Here is a 17013-nt window from a genome sequence, read left to right as displayed (position 1 = left end):
TTACAACGTATTTCTTAGCTCGTATTCTTATTTGTCCGGTGGTTCTTTGTCCAGTACAAATCTTGTAAACGATTTTTAACTAACTTCCCGACTAGATAGACATTTGAAACTTTTAGAATATACCAGAACACGATGCCAATGCAATTTTTAAATACTTTTAGCCATCTTTAATTAGAATTGAATACATTTTCAGTTCAATTCTGTTTTGTATGAAAAGTTATTTCGACACCATTATTGGATGCTAAGGGGCCTGGGTTCCTAGCAACTAAATTGTTAATATATACGTGCGTTACTATGGAAATCAATATGACATGTCAAAATAACATTTCAGTATTATTTCTATCAAGTACATTTTTTTTAATCCTTTAAGCTAGTCAAGTCAAGTTTATATGATTCAACAGAAAATTTAAAAACATTGTATTTATAAAAAGTTCTTTTTATCTTGTAATTATTTTTATCTCAACTTGCTCAATTAGGGTCAAAATTATTATGTTATAATATATCTTTAGTTATAATCTGAATGTCCCATTATAAGAATAATATAAATGAAAAACTGGCCATGTCTTCATAATATTCTTGATCATTCTATTCGTACATAAGTGAACCATCGACAACATTTAAAATGTTTGACAAAAAAGATTTTGATTACAATGCAAAGGGTGTGAAAGCATACGACTTTCATTCCCACATCAAATACGGCCTCGTCCTCAATGGAATATTCTTCAATAACCAGTCCTCGCCCATCAAATACCTTCCTCCTTTGTTTTGGGTGTTATACTCCATCGCTGGTGTTATTTTTCTGAGCATGCACATCTACCGTTGCTACAAAATTAACAACATACCAGAGTTATCGGAAAGTTTGGCATACGTTTTAGTAACGAATGTTCTTCTAATACTGCAGACAACGATCATTATTAATTTTCGGAAGATCGGCAATATCGTTCACCTGCTTGAAGAGGACTTTGCAGAAGTTGATACATTGTCCTGTGAACACAGGTTATTTTTTTAATTCTTTTTTTGATATGGTTTTGATATAAATTATTAATATGTACATAAAAACGATTTCATTAATCTTAAAAATGCAGTGTATGGTGTCCCGACAAAACCGCCCGCTGTGTATCTAAAACGCAATGACATTAATATGGACGAAGCATATGGAGAAAAAAATGACACTCAATTTTTTGTCGGGTCTGCCGAATGGCATAATCTGTTCTAACGCCATTACAATAAAGGTGATATTGCTATAAATTCCCGATGCTTTTTGTCGGGTCTGCCGAATGGTTCGGTTCGAATGGGTTCGCTCAAATGAACATTGACACTAGAAACACTGTTCTAACGCCATTACAATAAAGGTCATATTGCTACAAATTCCCAATGCGTGATAGGTATCGCATAATGGAAATTGCGTGACGTCTACCTATACATGTGCGAATGTCGCTATGTGCGAATTTACTTGCTAGCTACTGTATTGAGTACGTTGTTCATTAATTATGTCATTGCTAAGACGTAACATCATGTAAAAATTTAAATTGTCTCATTTCTAAATTGTTTTAGCGGCAATGTCTGTGCGGTTTTGTCCGGGTACCATTGTCTATTGTTACTAAGAACAAAGACATCAAAGTTAAAATTTAAAGAAACCCTACCGCTATAACACGAATCAATATTAATAAGTTATTATCTCGATTTATAACTACAAAAGACAGTGGTTAATATTAACGAAATTTCAAAACATGTGAGATGCATAATAATTATTTAATTAATGAAGGACTTATGAGCAAATAAAGATGTCTATAAGCAGGGTCATTTACGAGCACCGTCTATTCTTCTGATGTACCACATTAGTAAGGTATTGTGGTACTGTTCGGTTATCAGGAATACAGCGGAAAACACATTTTGAAAATAGCCGATAAACTGGATTATTTGTTAGGTTAACCTAACCAAACCTAACCTAATCTAACCTAACCTAACCCAATCTAACCTAAACTAACCCAAACTAACCTAAACTAACCCAAACTAACAAATAATCCAGAATATCGGGTATTTTCAAAATGTGTTTTCCGCTGTATTCCTCATAACCGAACTGTACCGGTATTGTTTTCTTTGCTCAATGCTTACGTCCAAATTGATGCAATCCTCACCTCTGACGATGACGCATGTTTTAAAAAACATTTTTATTTCTTTTTAATACAAACGGCATGTGTTACGTTGTGGTTTCCATTGATATTTTGGCTGTGCAATATAAATCAGAGAGTTGGAGCGGACCCTTTTTTGAGTTGCTCCGCTCCAGCTCTGCTCCGGGACCTAACACTTGCTCCGGTTCCGCTCCAGGGTCTACTCCGCTCTGGGTAAAAAGTATTATTTATGTATGCATACAAATGTTAAAAAAAATAGTTAGTTTTAAAATAATCGTCATTTTCATTATTAATTCTATTAAACACGTCTCTCATTATTGGCCTCTTTTGCCAAAAAAGTGAGGTTATTTGTCACTCGGCAGTGTTGCCATATTTCAAATAATTCCAGTGTTGCAAAATGTCAAAATATACTATTTTCATTGGATTTTAAGACGAAAATTTATATAAAAAAATAATTATAAAAAAAACATCCGGAGCAGTAGAGCACTATAAATTTTCGGTGCTCCGGCTCCGCTCCTGTTCCGGGTAAAATCCCATTGCTCCAGTGCTCCACTCCAACGCTTTGATATAAATTTATCATTTCATTTTACGCTTTCGTAGTGAACGGATCTATCAATGCTTTTTGTAATCTGATGCTTTTTATAATAAAACTATGTATAAAACGATCAGGAGTGATAAAATGGTAAAATGTTATTAGTAAACTTTTGGTGTATTTCGAAGAAGAAAAGGAGTCGCATCTATCAATCCCAAATTGAATGCCCAAATGCGTATGGGTTAAACCATTGCCGACTCAAGTACCTTCTACAAATATAATGCATAGATAGATCAATGCTACATATTTTTTGGAAATCGATATTACCACCGATTTTTGTGTGAAGGACTAGTCTTACTTTGACAGCTGATGAATAACAGGGATGTATATTATTTATAAATAACACTGATAGTTAATATATTTGATTTGCGAATTTTTTATAATTCGATTTGAAATAAGAACGGGCGAATCAATAATAATATGTCAAGCAATCTGGGATCTGATTTTGACAGCTGAATACTGGACCACTCATTGCTTGTGGAAAAAGATATGCTCAGGTTTAATTAATCTAAAGATGGCGCTGGTTAAACACGATTGCTTGAATTTATATTTACTCAGCAATTATTTTAAACTTTCAGAAAGGTGTTTTATACAACCCAAAAATCGATATGGAGATTCGCCATGATGTGGTACACTATTATGGTGATTACGGTGATAATCTTCTGGGCAAAAACGTCTGTGGAGTTTTTCCATCAGTATTTCTTTGTTGAGAAATACGAAGGGATGCAACGCCCGCTAATGTTTAAACTATGGTTACCACATGACGACATATATGCAACACCGATTTATGAAACTTTCATGGTTCTAGAATATGGAATTGTAATAGTCGCGGCCGTCGTTTTGGGCCGTAAGTAATATTACAATGTCGATGACGTAATGCACATACTATTTAGGGATTGCAATACCGGTAATTCAAAACCGGTATTAAATTATTTATCGATACCGAAAAACCGGTTTCAAAAATCCAAAATCCAGTATTTTCCGTATTAAGAAAGCATACACGTTTATGTTTTTTGAAAATGAATTTAATGTTATTTTTTCATTACTTACATTGTATATTAAATTTAGTGTATAAGATTAATGCTGCTAAACGCAAATATATTGACTGAAACCAACGAAAGTTAAATAATTTTTTTTAAAAATCCCTCAAATATACTTATATAATTATTATCGTTTCGAAAAAGAAATTATTCGTGGCAAATATTTCCAATTGTTCCACAACTATTTATCCAACGTTGGTAGAACATCCAATAAACGTAGAATTTGAGAGAGATTTTTCTGTAAGTACGTACCTGTAGTATATCATAGTGCTTACAAAAAATAACAGTTTGTTCTAAAGTATAATGTTATATACATATTTATAAAGGTCGACATAATAAACGTAGGTAGGTTCTTTAGATTGCTATAAAATAGTATTTTCAATAGATTTTAATAGCTATACTTGTTGATATATACTTCTTTTTTTTACTATAATATGTTTTGACGAATACCGGTATTAATACCGGTATTCAATAAGAAATACCGAAATACCGGTATGGATATATTTATTCGGTATTGCAATTCCTAATACTATTGCATTGTATGTCCGTTTGTATTTTTCACAGTATTGTCAATTCAGTTATTATACACAAAACACTTGTCTGCATCATTCATATTTTTATTTTTATCCAAATAGATTATTTAAGAAAGTATTTTCTCATTCAAATACATACAAGATTAAAGTGGCTAAGGGTAGATGTAGGTTGTTGACATCTAAGATAAATGGTGCACATTAACACATTAAACTAATTTGTCAGTCATACATATTATGTGATTTTATTGATAAATACAAATTGCAGATGGTAGTGGTTAGTTTTTAAAATTGAATTAAAACCTGCCTAGCCAAACCATCATAGTGCAGACAAGCTGTGGAGATCCGACTTTACATACACTTTGTACGTACACTTTGTCGGTCATACTTATTTGTTTCGACCGAAGGTACATGATATAAATTTGAATTTTAATGGATTTAAGTTTTGTACTATTCCATTTGAGTCATTGTTTGCGACCCGGGTTTCCGAAAGGCGAAAATAGTACCTTAAATGTATTATAATTATTTGTTTCCACTGAATTAAGAGTAGAAATTGCAGAATTTGCTGAATTAAGAACACCATCTACAATTTGTACTCTTAGTGTAGGTAATGAAAACAAATAATTATGATTGGTCAAGGTTGGTGTGCACTATTATTTATGTCGGATTTTAACGGCCTGCCTCCCACTCTTCACCACTGTAGTAGTTACTATATTAATGTAGCCAGGGCCGGTTCTAGTAAGTGCTGGATCTGATTGGAGTACGTGCGCGAGCCCCTGAGTGTATTATTTTCCTCTTCAAAAAATATGAAGGGTGTTGATTGTTAGCGTGAATAATTTAGATCTATGCTGTTCAGCGCTCGAAATTGAAAAAAATTACAAACCGGAGTGCTCGATAATTTTACGAAAATATTAACACATTTATCTAACTTTATGCGTATTTTATAAAAAGAGTGTGTAAGATTCTTTTGTTATATTTCCGATCTAGCAAAATCCGTCAAATTATTTTTCCACGAGACGGAGCGAAAATTTTGGGGATCTTATGAACCGGAACGGCGCCCCGATGCGTTCCGGTCCATTTCAAGCCCTGATGCTGTAGCAATTTACCAGCTATTTTGATAATATAAAAAAAAAACATCAAATTAAATGTCAAAATGATACTTTTCTTGCCTTTGTATCGACAACGTATTCATTATTATTCATAATTAAAGCTCTTTCAGATAAAAAGGAAGACAGCAAAATACTGGCTGTTTTTATCCATCTTGAAAAATTTGTTTTGTGCTTTCTGAATGTGTCATTCTATTGTGTTCCTGAATTTATTAGGAACATGTCGATTTCAATTTTACCCAAAAACCTTATGATTCTAACTGCTCTAGCAGCCCGCGTTTTAAATACTTAACACTTACTCAAATATATCAGTAAAAAAACATTAAATATCGTTTTATTCTTTATCTGTTGTTGGTTTTTTTATTGCGACTCCGATGTCCGAAGTCCGATGGGGCGCAATCGATTAAATCGCCCCAAGACCCGGCCTGCATGTCGTCTTCAATTTTTAGTCGTTTCGTATATTTAAAATTCGAATATATAAAAACATGAAAACTTATCATACAACATAATATATCGAGGGTATACTGACAGAACGCATTAAGTCATTAAAACAAGTTCTGAGATAATCGCATTAAGAGCTAAAATTTTTTTTCAAAGCTTTCTCCCGCGTAGAATGTTTTATGATTTATATATTTTTTTTCTAAATTATAAAGAATAACCTTTTTGGCATACAAAACAAAAGAATTTATGTTGATAAGTTGTATGGATATTTTTTTAAAAATGTAATTGTAATGTGACCGCTGACATAATGCATTCTGTCAGTAACTATTCGCTAACTTCGACGTATTATTAGATAAATGATAACAATGCAATGATTAGATTGGTATAATATAAATTAAAATAATACTTTGAATGAAAATAATATCATTTATGTTAAACATTGTTTATTTAAAATTAGAAAAATATATAAAAAATACAATGAAAATAATAATAAATCACAATAATTTTTAAACAGATTTTTTTGAAATTAAATTATTCACCGTAAACTACAAAAACATTTCTCTGAAGGGTATGCAGATTAGATAGTATGTCACATATTACGACTAGTCTTAATTCTGATTGACATTATTTGCATTTCCTTGCACTTTACACCCATACATGAAAACAATTAGATTAGTATCAGTATTAATATTTAAAAAAAAAATGTTGATTATTATTCATCGTTTTCGGCATTGGAATCATTTATATCGGGCTCCGGATGGATGGCTGTTATTCTCGGCAGATAACTGTTGAAACCACCAATGAAAAATGTCCAGTATTACACATTTTTCACACAAATCCTTTTTTTTGGCACAACTTATTTTTAATGGATTTTTATATTATAATTGTGGAATGTTTTCGATTTCTACAAAACAAATTTGGTTGATACGCGAAGCATTTCTAATTTTTGAAACGTTTATTGTTTCGTACACATCACTAAAATTATATTTATATTGAATGGTAAATGGTTTTTCCTTTTCATATTTAAGACATTTCATTATTAGCCAATTTACGCCAAGTTATTATTTTTTATTACCTAACTGATTCGATAAAAATTTGAGGTCATAAAAGTCAGTATATTTTAGCTCGCTTGCTTCGTATGGTTTCTTTTTCGAAATGAAACGAGACATTCAAACATCATTTAACCAGTCATTGTCACAATAAATCGACGCAAACTTTTGCCTGTTTTCTATGGCACTATCATAGATATCATATATATCATAGATTCAAGAAAAGAGCAGATACTTGCAAATTTCTATTATGGCTTCCGCATGTATCGGAGAAGAAAGATATTTCAGTTACACTCGATGGAAGCTGCTTGAGATACCACATGAGACAACTTCCTATTTCGCAACTCCCTCGCTTTCCATTTATTTCGGTCCAAGCCAAACAAAATCCTTTATTCGGCATTGGACCTACGTAAATAGTTAAGTTAAACATATTTAATTTTCTTTTATAATAGAGCAGTGAAACCTCTGTGGATGGTATATGTAACACACTCTGAAGATCGTATGTTACAGTCATGAATAAGGAATCATTATTGGACATATCCTTATCTTTTTCTATTTCAGAATGACATTCATTTTTCCTATTCAAATGACTCTGAAAATCCTCTTCCATTATGATGTTGTCTTCGGGGCAACTTACTTTGTATTTATTACAAAATGTGCACTGGTCCTTTTTTGGTTTGAAAAACGAACACTCTACGATAGGTTATCTGTGTCACTGGTGATACGCCATTTTCTGTGCAATAGTCTTTACACAGGCTATACATTTTGCAAATTGTTAAGTTACTGTCTAAATATTACCTTATATATATATATTGGGAGAGTGATAACTATGTTCAACGAAATTGCTTCGGGTGTTGATATATTCCACCTACGTTATATTTATATATCTTTGTTTCTAAATGTCATGTTGTGAACGTCTTAAACTTATAATTTGTAATGTCCACAATATGTAAAAAAATAAATGAATTGAATTGAATTGAATTAAATGAATTGAATTGAATTGCTTGTTTTGTGAATAGGGGGATGTTTACCTCATTTGATCGTGTAACGTAAACTTTACTCCCACGTCTTCTTGTCCTTTAAATGCGTGAATTACTGATCTATTTAAAATGTGTAAAGTACTCTAAAAAAAAATTTCAGACTCTGACTTTTTGTCCACTCTTGAAAAAGAAATAACTCTTTAGTTTTGTCTGGATTTCCTTTTTTCATTCCTTGGTTTTCTATCAACGGGAATTTTAATCTCAACATTTTTTAGAATGTAATCTTTTTTCCGATCATAAGAACAACTCCAACACATCTTTAACATATTATGTTTTGCTCTTTGAGACGAAGCCATTCTAATAAATTCTTCAAATGGTTCAATGTATTGTTTCACTAATCACTAAAGACAGATGAATTAAAATTGCAAAGGTATGGCCTATGCCCTATGGTGACATCTATTGACAAAATTTGTACTGACAGAATGCATTATGTCATACTTAATGCATATGCCATGTTACAAGTCCTGTATTTTGTACACACATAACGCATTATAGGTCATATAATGCTTTCTGTCAGTATAAAAAAATAACAATATGACTTAATGCAGTTTCTATTTTCTTACCAGTATATCCTATGACTAAGTGCGTTTTACCAGAACGTAGAGCGTAAAATTCTAAGAATTTTGGCATTTAAAACAGAAAAACAGCAAAAACTCACTTAATGCGTTCTGCAAGTATACCCTCGAATGCACTAAGCCATCGATATACCCTACAAACCGTATATTGTTCAAAAACAGAATATACATCGGTACCATATTTCAACAAGGAAACAACTCAAAATACATTTTTTCAAGATTCTCATTTCATTTTTACAGCCTTCATTTTGAGGAAAATGTATGTTTTTTAAATTCAGTTTAGTAGAATTCAGCAATGCCTAATGAAATTTTACAGTTTATTAAGGAATTAATCCAGAAATTTCAGTGTATAACTGAATAATTAATGATTAATCTCAGAAAGGGTTATTCCATTTTAAGACACATTGAAGAAATTTTTGACTCTTTTTTTCTGAATTCTAAACATTTCTATAACGAATGGCATTATTAAATCAAAACCTTGAAATTTTGGGTTGTTTCATTATTGAAATGGTGTATTAACACGTCCATAATAATATTATAAATGATTATTAATAAAAATGTATTTTTATTCTAGTTTATGTTTGCTTAATTCTGCAATTTTTTGGTCATGCAATGGGCCAGTTGGATTTGATTATCTTGGATTTTGATATGCTATTTAACTTTGAAGAATTAGAAAGAAATGCAACCATAATGACACTGTTAATGAAACGAGCTGAAGTTCAAAAGAGAATAGGCAATATTGTGAAACGTCATAATAAGATTTATAAGTATGTTATTAAACACTATATATATGTAATTATTAATTTACCATTTAGCCTTATTAAGAACACAACATTAAATAATTACAAGATAAAAAGCACTTTTTATATACAACGTTTTTAAATTTTATGTTGAATAATTATGCTCAATATGCTCAAACTTGTACTTGATATGAAGTAAATAAAAAACAAACAAATATAGAATACTGAAATGTCATTTTTATATTTCATTTTGATTTCCATAGTAACGCACGTATATATTAATAATTTAGTTGCTAGGACCACCCCCTTAGCAACCAATAATAGTCTTTTACTTTTTACGGATTTTTCTGAAATAACTTTCCATACAAAACAGAATTAACGTTTTTATGTTTTTTTTTTAAATACTAAAATATTTTGCGGTTCCCTGGCAGGAGCTCCAGGGCCCCTTAGGAGACCGCGCCCCCCCAGTTTGAGAAGTACTGGTTTAAATAATTGCTCATGCGCGCCTAGCCTAAATAAAATGAATCCATATTTTTGCCTGAGCGGCAGCCACCCTTCTTTGGTGTATCTTCAACTTGTGTATTATAATCATTGCAATCAGGGAACTCATTGCAATGTTTTTCGTTATTATTATTTGTAGATTCTGCGATTTGGTGACATCCATGTTCGGACCGACACTCTTATATCAGATTATAATAACTCCGTTAGAGTTATGCTTGGCAGGGTTTCAAATAGTAGAGGTAAGACAGTATAAACAAGTATATTATATTAATAATTAATAGTCACGCCACGGTTAAAATCGTAGACGCTTGTCAAATCTTCAGGGCTGGAAATTTACTGAAACGTACCGATGCGTAGCACCGGTTCATTAAATCCACGAAACCATCGTTGCGTCTCATGGAAAAGTTAAAGATAGTGTTTTCATTTTTTATTTATTAGGGAAATAATTAATTACAAAATATTAATCTACATTTTTTTTTTGTTAAAACTTAATACTAAACATTTTTGATAATATCGTAAACCTCTTATATCACAAATAATAATGAGGTTTTATAGTATTTTGTAACAAAGATTTTTTTATGGGGTGTTTCTGTTCTTGTTTTTAAAAAAACAACCATGAATGCATAATATTTATAGCAAACAATGGTGTTTTAGTTTGATATACCTGCACATGTTACAGGGAGGATCGCCGGATGCTCACGGATAATAAATAACCATTTTTTGTTGTCATACGTAATCGTAAGAACATCAAAAAAATAATAAATTCGTTCATTAGACGCCAATGACGTTCTGGCACGCGAACGGCGTCTAACCGCCAGTGCCACGGACGTGCAGTCAGGCACTTGTTTCTACGCCGAATTTTATGAATGTTATCTTTTCTTAAATAAATAAAAAAAAACCGTTTTAATTTCACATTATTATTATCTACATTACAATATTATTTACTCCATTAAACCCATGTCTTTCCAAGATTGAACGTACACAATATAAACATTAAATGTCTTAAATATTAGGTGTAACTTATACTAGACATTTTTGACCGGTTTTATTATTATTCAATGCTATTTGTATAAATAAAAAAATATATTAACTATCGAAAAAACGCCACTCTTGGGATCCTGGGATCGTCAAATTGTAATCCCGAAATCCCGGGATCAAAACCTCAGTCACGAGGTCCTGACAAATAAAAGGAAAAAGTAATATTTTATTCATCTAAAATAGTTTGTATTTTTTTGTTCCTGTGGCCCCATCTGAAACCCCCCCCCTCCACTTACTATTTGTGTGCGCCCGGCTTAAGTCTATATATTATTATTTATGTAAGTAGGTATCTTTCAATCTGGAGCAAAATGCAAACAACTCATTTCATGATGTCGCATATTATACCATTCATTATTATTTATTTATTAAATTATATTTAGTGTATATTGTACAATCAATAATTATAATAATAAATAAATAGTTTACCATATATTTGCAGGGTCTAGAAAACGGGTCTTCACCCATCGTGTTTGTTGTTTTACTTTGTGCAACACTTGGTCAAATACTCGTTCCCTGTGTGGTAGGATCAAAACTAAGTGAAAAGGTATTATTATCTATAGTTATAGTATATAATATCACAGTGGCAAATGGTGAAGGTAGGTTGTTATTAAGATCCGACATAAATAGTGCATACTAAACTTTGCTGTTTAATGTTTAACTTGTTTTAATTTTTACCATATTTTGTATGCATGCACTATAATCTGTCGCTTTCGCTAATTGGACACTTGTCTGGTTTTTGGGGTGGCGGATTACTGAGAGAGTACTGTAAATAGCACTGACAAAGTTTAGTGTGCACTATTTATGTTGAATCTTAACAGTCTACCTCCACCTTCGTTACTTGGGGTTATTGCAAGACAATAGAAGCCACAAAAATATAGTTTGGAGATATGAACAATTTAATGTTCTTTTTTGTTCACTATTGTAACAGGAAAAATTACTATCCCCATTAAAATGTTCGATATATCTCACATCTAATTATTCTGTTTGGAGCAAAAGGCGTGGATGACTGACCGATATCAATTTTGACTGGCATGGCATATCATATTATTATTGTTATACTTAATCATTTTTTTTATCAAAATTGAATTTGTAAGAACTACAAATTGATCATAATTATTGAGACATCAGTGTATTTTTTGTGTCTTAAGTAAAACATGAGTGTATGCCCTGGGAATTGGTTTTAATCAAAATCAACAAATTCATAATTATGTGGCATATCATTGTCTTGCGATAACCCCTTCGATCCGCTATATAACTTTTTTTTATTTTATTACCTAATAAAATAATTTTATAGTGCTTATTTCGTTAGGCGCTAGAAGCTAGGGAGGCATGTTACGGATGCAATTGGGAGAACTACGAAGAATTTATTAGAGTGAGAAAAGAAATACAGATTTTTCTAATGAGAGCTGAGAGAGAACTATCAATAAATGCACTGGGAGTTTGCCCAGTTACAATGGAAACGTTTTCTTCAGTAAGTTCAAATTCACCTTCACAGTAACACAGATATGGAAATTATTTAGAAAATTTGAATCATCTTAACTACTACCCTAAGTCTATTTTAAACCACTGTGGTTAAAAGTCTAGATTCTAGACCAGGCCCCCCCATACAATAACTCGAGCCCCACAAGAAACGAAAAAATACAAATTATATATGTAAATAGAATATTAGAGTATACGTTTTATAACTTTGCACTTTTTTTGCAATTTTTACTTCACTGCTTCGCCTCTTTGCCTGATTAGTTGGCATAAAATTTGATGAGATGATATTCACTTGTATTAATATGTGTAGTAATAAGAAATTAAATATCGTCTCTGTTCTGGCAGAACACACTAACTGGAGAATACTAGTTTTGAGTAATTTGAAGTTGTTAAAATGTTTGAAATGGTCTATCATGTGAGTTTATTAAATAATCGTAAAAAGGATGACTTTAAAATAAAGACTGTTTATTTATTAAGAAGGTTTCCAGACGGTAAAGTTTAAGATAAGGAACATATTGGTATAACTAACTCAATATGTCATTTTTTCGAATTAATGTCTTCTGCCAGAACAGTGACGATATATAATATATGTAATAAAATATGTCTAGAATATATCATATCCGTAAATGTGTACGTAAACAGTTCACCGCAGGATACTTATTCGTGCGCCGCAGTACGTGAAACATGAGTTCGTGTAACATTTAATCAAATGACGAGTTCTTCGTTGAACATCACCGTGGAGTATATTTGTACGTATGCTACAACATGTGGAGATGTCTTTACTAGGTTAGGTTAGATTATGTTAGGTTAGGGTTAATCTAATTGGAACAGTACTATTTGCAAACTATCGCCGCATTTTGTAAGATACTTACAAATGTATTCCACGGTGAAATGTTCAACGAAGAACTCGTCATTTGATAAAATGTTATACGAACTCATGTTTCACGTACTTCGGCCCACGAATGAGTGTCCCACGGTGAACTCCATACGTACAACTTACATTTAACCAGAATATATTACATCATTTTCATCCTAGAGCCGGGAGTACAAAGTTATAAAGTAGCAACTCAGTTACTCCACTAATCGTGGGTTGCTGCCAAAAGTTGGTAAGTCGATAATTTAGGTATTTAGAGTTAACAACGGATTGTGTGTCTATATATAAATATGTATGCTAGGAAAATCAAGTTCATCCGATATAAGTATAGAACATGCACATAAAGCACAAACAAATTAGCATTATGCTTGATTTTAGAGGGCATGTCAAACTTCAAATTGCAATTACTCCATAAGATGATTTCGAGACTTACCAACTTTTGGCAGTAACCCCATAATATTCTTAGTCTTCTTCAGGACCTCATGACTTAGGATATAGACCCAGATTATTTGGCTGTCGTACGGCTTTTTCAATGGGTTGGCCCCCACGCCTTATATGAAACGCAAGGCCTGTGGCCACCGAAAGACCCGTGTCACTCATAAATTAGTATGACTATCCGGAGCATCCAATGTTTGCTTTAATATTCCGATACAGCGTATCTAAAAGACAAGACAGTGCGGACGACACAAACGGATACTAACGATCCTAATAATTATGACCGTTAATCCACGCGCATTCTCTCAACTCGTACCACCGTTAGGCGAATCGGCAGGCCAGTTATTTATGTTAATTTAGTTAATTATTTACGCAAGAAAACTGACGAGAGACAAGGATGCGGTGGATACAATGACATTAATATGGACGAAGCACCTGGAAAAAAATTACACTCACTTTTTTGTCGGGTCTGCCGATTGGCATAATCTGTTCTAACGCCATTACAATAAAGGTGATATTGCTATAAATTCCCGATGCTTTTTGTCGGGTCTGCCGAATGGCCCGAATGGCATAATTCATATTTCAATATCAATATCACTCGCTCAAATGAACATTGACACTAGAAGCACTGTAACGCCATTAAAATAAAGGTGATATTGCTATAAATTTCCGATACGTGATATCGCATAATGGAAATTGCGAAATTTTGTCACGTGACGTCTACCTTTACATCTGCGAATGTCGCTATGGGCGAATTTACTTACTAGCTATTGTAGAGTGCGTTGTCCATTAATAATGTCATTGGGTGGATACGGCTATATTCTGCTCCACCCAAGAAGCGGAGTGAATGAAAAAAGTGTTCTACATTATATTATTAACAATCATAATTGTTTTGTTTCAGATATTAAAAACATCAGGATCATACTTTACAATGTTGCGCCAACTGAATGAAGAAGATGTTTAATTCTTGAATATTGGAGTTAAACTATATACCCGATACGGTTGTACGCAGATGTGCATCAAGCAGGGGTATGGCAGGTTTCAAAGGGCGGCAAAATCCAAGGAAAAATAATTTTATATAATACACCTATAATATGACAGTTCTCAAACGAGTATTTTCCGACTAACTTTCTTCAGGGCATGCTCGCCTTTCATTCTCTTGAACCTCGTAGGTCACTTCTGCTCTTAAAGCATTTTTTCCTGCTCTCACGTGTGACGTGGTATAGTTTCCAATCCCGGTATTCTGATTTTCTTAATTTTTTATGCACACATCAATTAATTACATACGTGGTCGCAGCCATGACCTATTTCGGGTGAAAGCTGTTTCTTCATGTCAGGCTCACCAGACACCAATAGCGAGGACTGTGCGGCTGGTCAATGCACACCCTAGACATGTAGACATTTTCAGCGATGCATTATGTATTCTTTTCTCGTTTAATATGTTTTTTTTTTTAAATTTTTTTATATTATTTCTTATCTATAAAATTATTTTTTGCTTTGTTTTTTCTCTAGTTGATTTACTTGTACTGTAATTCTAAATGTCACGTTGTGAACATCTCGAATTTATAATTTGTTATGTGATCAATGTGTATTTTTTAAATAAATAAAATTCATTTAGGTACATTATCTGAATCTTGTAAATATTTAGAAATAAACAATGAATGTATTAAGGGGGGACATGCTCGTCGAAGGTCAAAATTGAGTTTTTATTGTATTTTCAAACGATGATCCTGGACACTCCTTAAACGTTGTAGATAATCTATTTATATAATTTTGAAGCCTTATTATCCTTTATAGTTATTTTAAACATTTGATGACTGCATAAAGTATTTTTGTAACATAAAATAGTATTCTTTTAAACCTCTCGCTCTAATGTTTTAGAATATAGTCATATTTCGGTACATAACTGTGCAGTGGTGTTAAGATTTTTTACATTTATTAATTTTTAAACGCATTTATAAAACCATTATTATAATTTATTACGAGATAATTTTTGTAAAATATTCACGATAAAAAATTATATTGATAATCTCTGTGATCCCAAATTTGACAAGAATTAGGCATTTTATTATTCAAAAAATCGGCAAGATTAACACATTTGAAGATGATTCTAAAGATACTTATTATAAGCTATGTCTTTGACCATTCAAGTGTGATAAACATCTTATGAATAATGATTGCTTTATAATAGTTATTGACTTAAGAATAAGGTAGTGTTTTTTTGAAATACGCCATTTCTTTTATCATTCCCTAGTGGTTAAGCTACAACATACGGCCGTAGCCATAAATTGACAAACTATAATTGAAATAGGGAGTAAAATGATGTTAACGCGCGTGTTTGAACATGTACCGTTTAAGAAAAAATTAAAAAAAAATCGGTTAGGTACATGTTCAAACACGCGCGTTAACATAATTTTACTTCCTACTTTAATTATAGTTTGTCAATTTATGGCTACGGCCGTATGTTGTAGCTTAACCACTAGGGAATGACAAAAGAAATGGCGTATTTCAAAAAAACACTACCTTATTCTTAGGTCAATAACTATTATAAAACAATCATTATTCATAAGATGTTTATCACACTTGAATGGTCAAAGACATAGCTTATAATAAGTATCTTTAGAATCATCTTCAAATGTGTTAATCTTGCCGATTTTTTGAATAATAAAATGCCTAATTCTTGTCAAATTTGGGATCACAGAGATTATCAATATAATTTTTTATCGTGAATATTTTACAAAAATTATCTCGTAATAAATTATACTAATGGTTTCATAAATGCGTTTAAAAATTAATAAATGTAAAAAATCTTAACACCACTGCACAGTTATGTACCGAAATATGACTATATTCTAAAACATTAGAGCGAGAGGTTTAAAAGAATACTATTTTATGTAACAAAAATACTTTATGCAGTCATCAAATGTTTAAAATAACTATAAAGGATAATAAGGCTTCAAAATTATATAAATAGATTATCTACAACGTTTAAGGAGTGTCCAGGATCATGGTTTGAAAATACAATAAAAACTCAATTTTGACCTACGACGAGCACGTGGGCCGTTAATAAAAATGAGGCATTCAATTGAGAATGGTGTTCAGAAATTCAGTTGAATAATACAACTTTTGGGAACATAAAATGCTTTAAAAGTTTACATATTATACTAGGTCCTACATTAAAATATTACCACATAATATCCGTTTAAAGGTTCAAATAGACTATATGACGATCGGGCGCATATATGCTAAGAGCGATTTAGTGTCTATGATCATATCTATGCCATTCCGACATATTATACATACATATTGTATGACAGCTATGACATCGTATTTACACTCTGTGACACAGGACGACAACATAAGAAACGGGTGTGGTTTGGTGCGGGTCATTAACTTCAATATATTTTTTTAATTGCATAAAACATTATTATATTCGGAAAC

At 32.0% G+C, this 17013-nt stretch overlaps 1 protein-coding gene across 1 annotated transcript; it reads left to right on the top strand.

The window, feature by feature from the left end:
- The first annotated feature begins 622 nt into the window (after window positions 1-622).
- Window positions 623-14536, top strand: LOC147064950 (odorant receptor 4-like). The gene is made up of 7 exons (XM_085958307.1): window positions 623-996; window positions 3303-3571; window positions 9080-9272; window positions 9886-9985; window positions 11224-11328; window positions 12094-12255; window positions 14474-14536. Exons 1-7 carry the CDS (start codon window positions 623-625, stop codon window positions 14534-14536), a joined length of 1266 nt encoding a protein of 421 aa, XP_085814433.1.
- The last annotated feature ends 2477 nt before the right edge of the window (window positions 14537-17013 follow it).

This window comes from Rhyacophila brunnea, unplaced genomic scaffold (genome assembly GCF_057557595.1).
Source record: "Rhyacophila brunnea isolate RB1 unplaced genomic scaffold, BYU_Rbru_1.0 scaffold_7, whole genome shotgun sequence".
Lineage (NCBI taxonomy): Eukaryota > Metazoa > Arthropoda > Insecta > Trichoptera > Rhyacophilidae > Rhyacophila > Rhyacophila brunnea.
Note: the sequence above shows the minus strand (reverse complement) of the source record. Positions and strands in the feature narration are given on the sequence as shown.

What these genes read in the sequence shown, in the direction of transcription:
- LOC147064950 (XM_085958307.1), top strand. Translation starts at nt 623, where the DNA reads ATGTTTGACAAAAAAGATTTTGATTACAATGCAAAGGGTGTGAAAGCA. An exon ending in CGCGGCCGTCGTTTTGGGCC is followed by an intron (nt 3,572 to 9,079) that starts GTAAGTAATATT and finishes TTTTTATTCTAG; the next exon opens with TTTATGTTTGCTTAATTCTG. An exon ending in CGTCATAATAAGATTTATAA is followed by an intron (nt 9,273 to 9,885) that starts GTATGTTATTAA and finishes TATTATTTGTAG; the next exon opens with ATTCTGCGATTTGGTGACAT.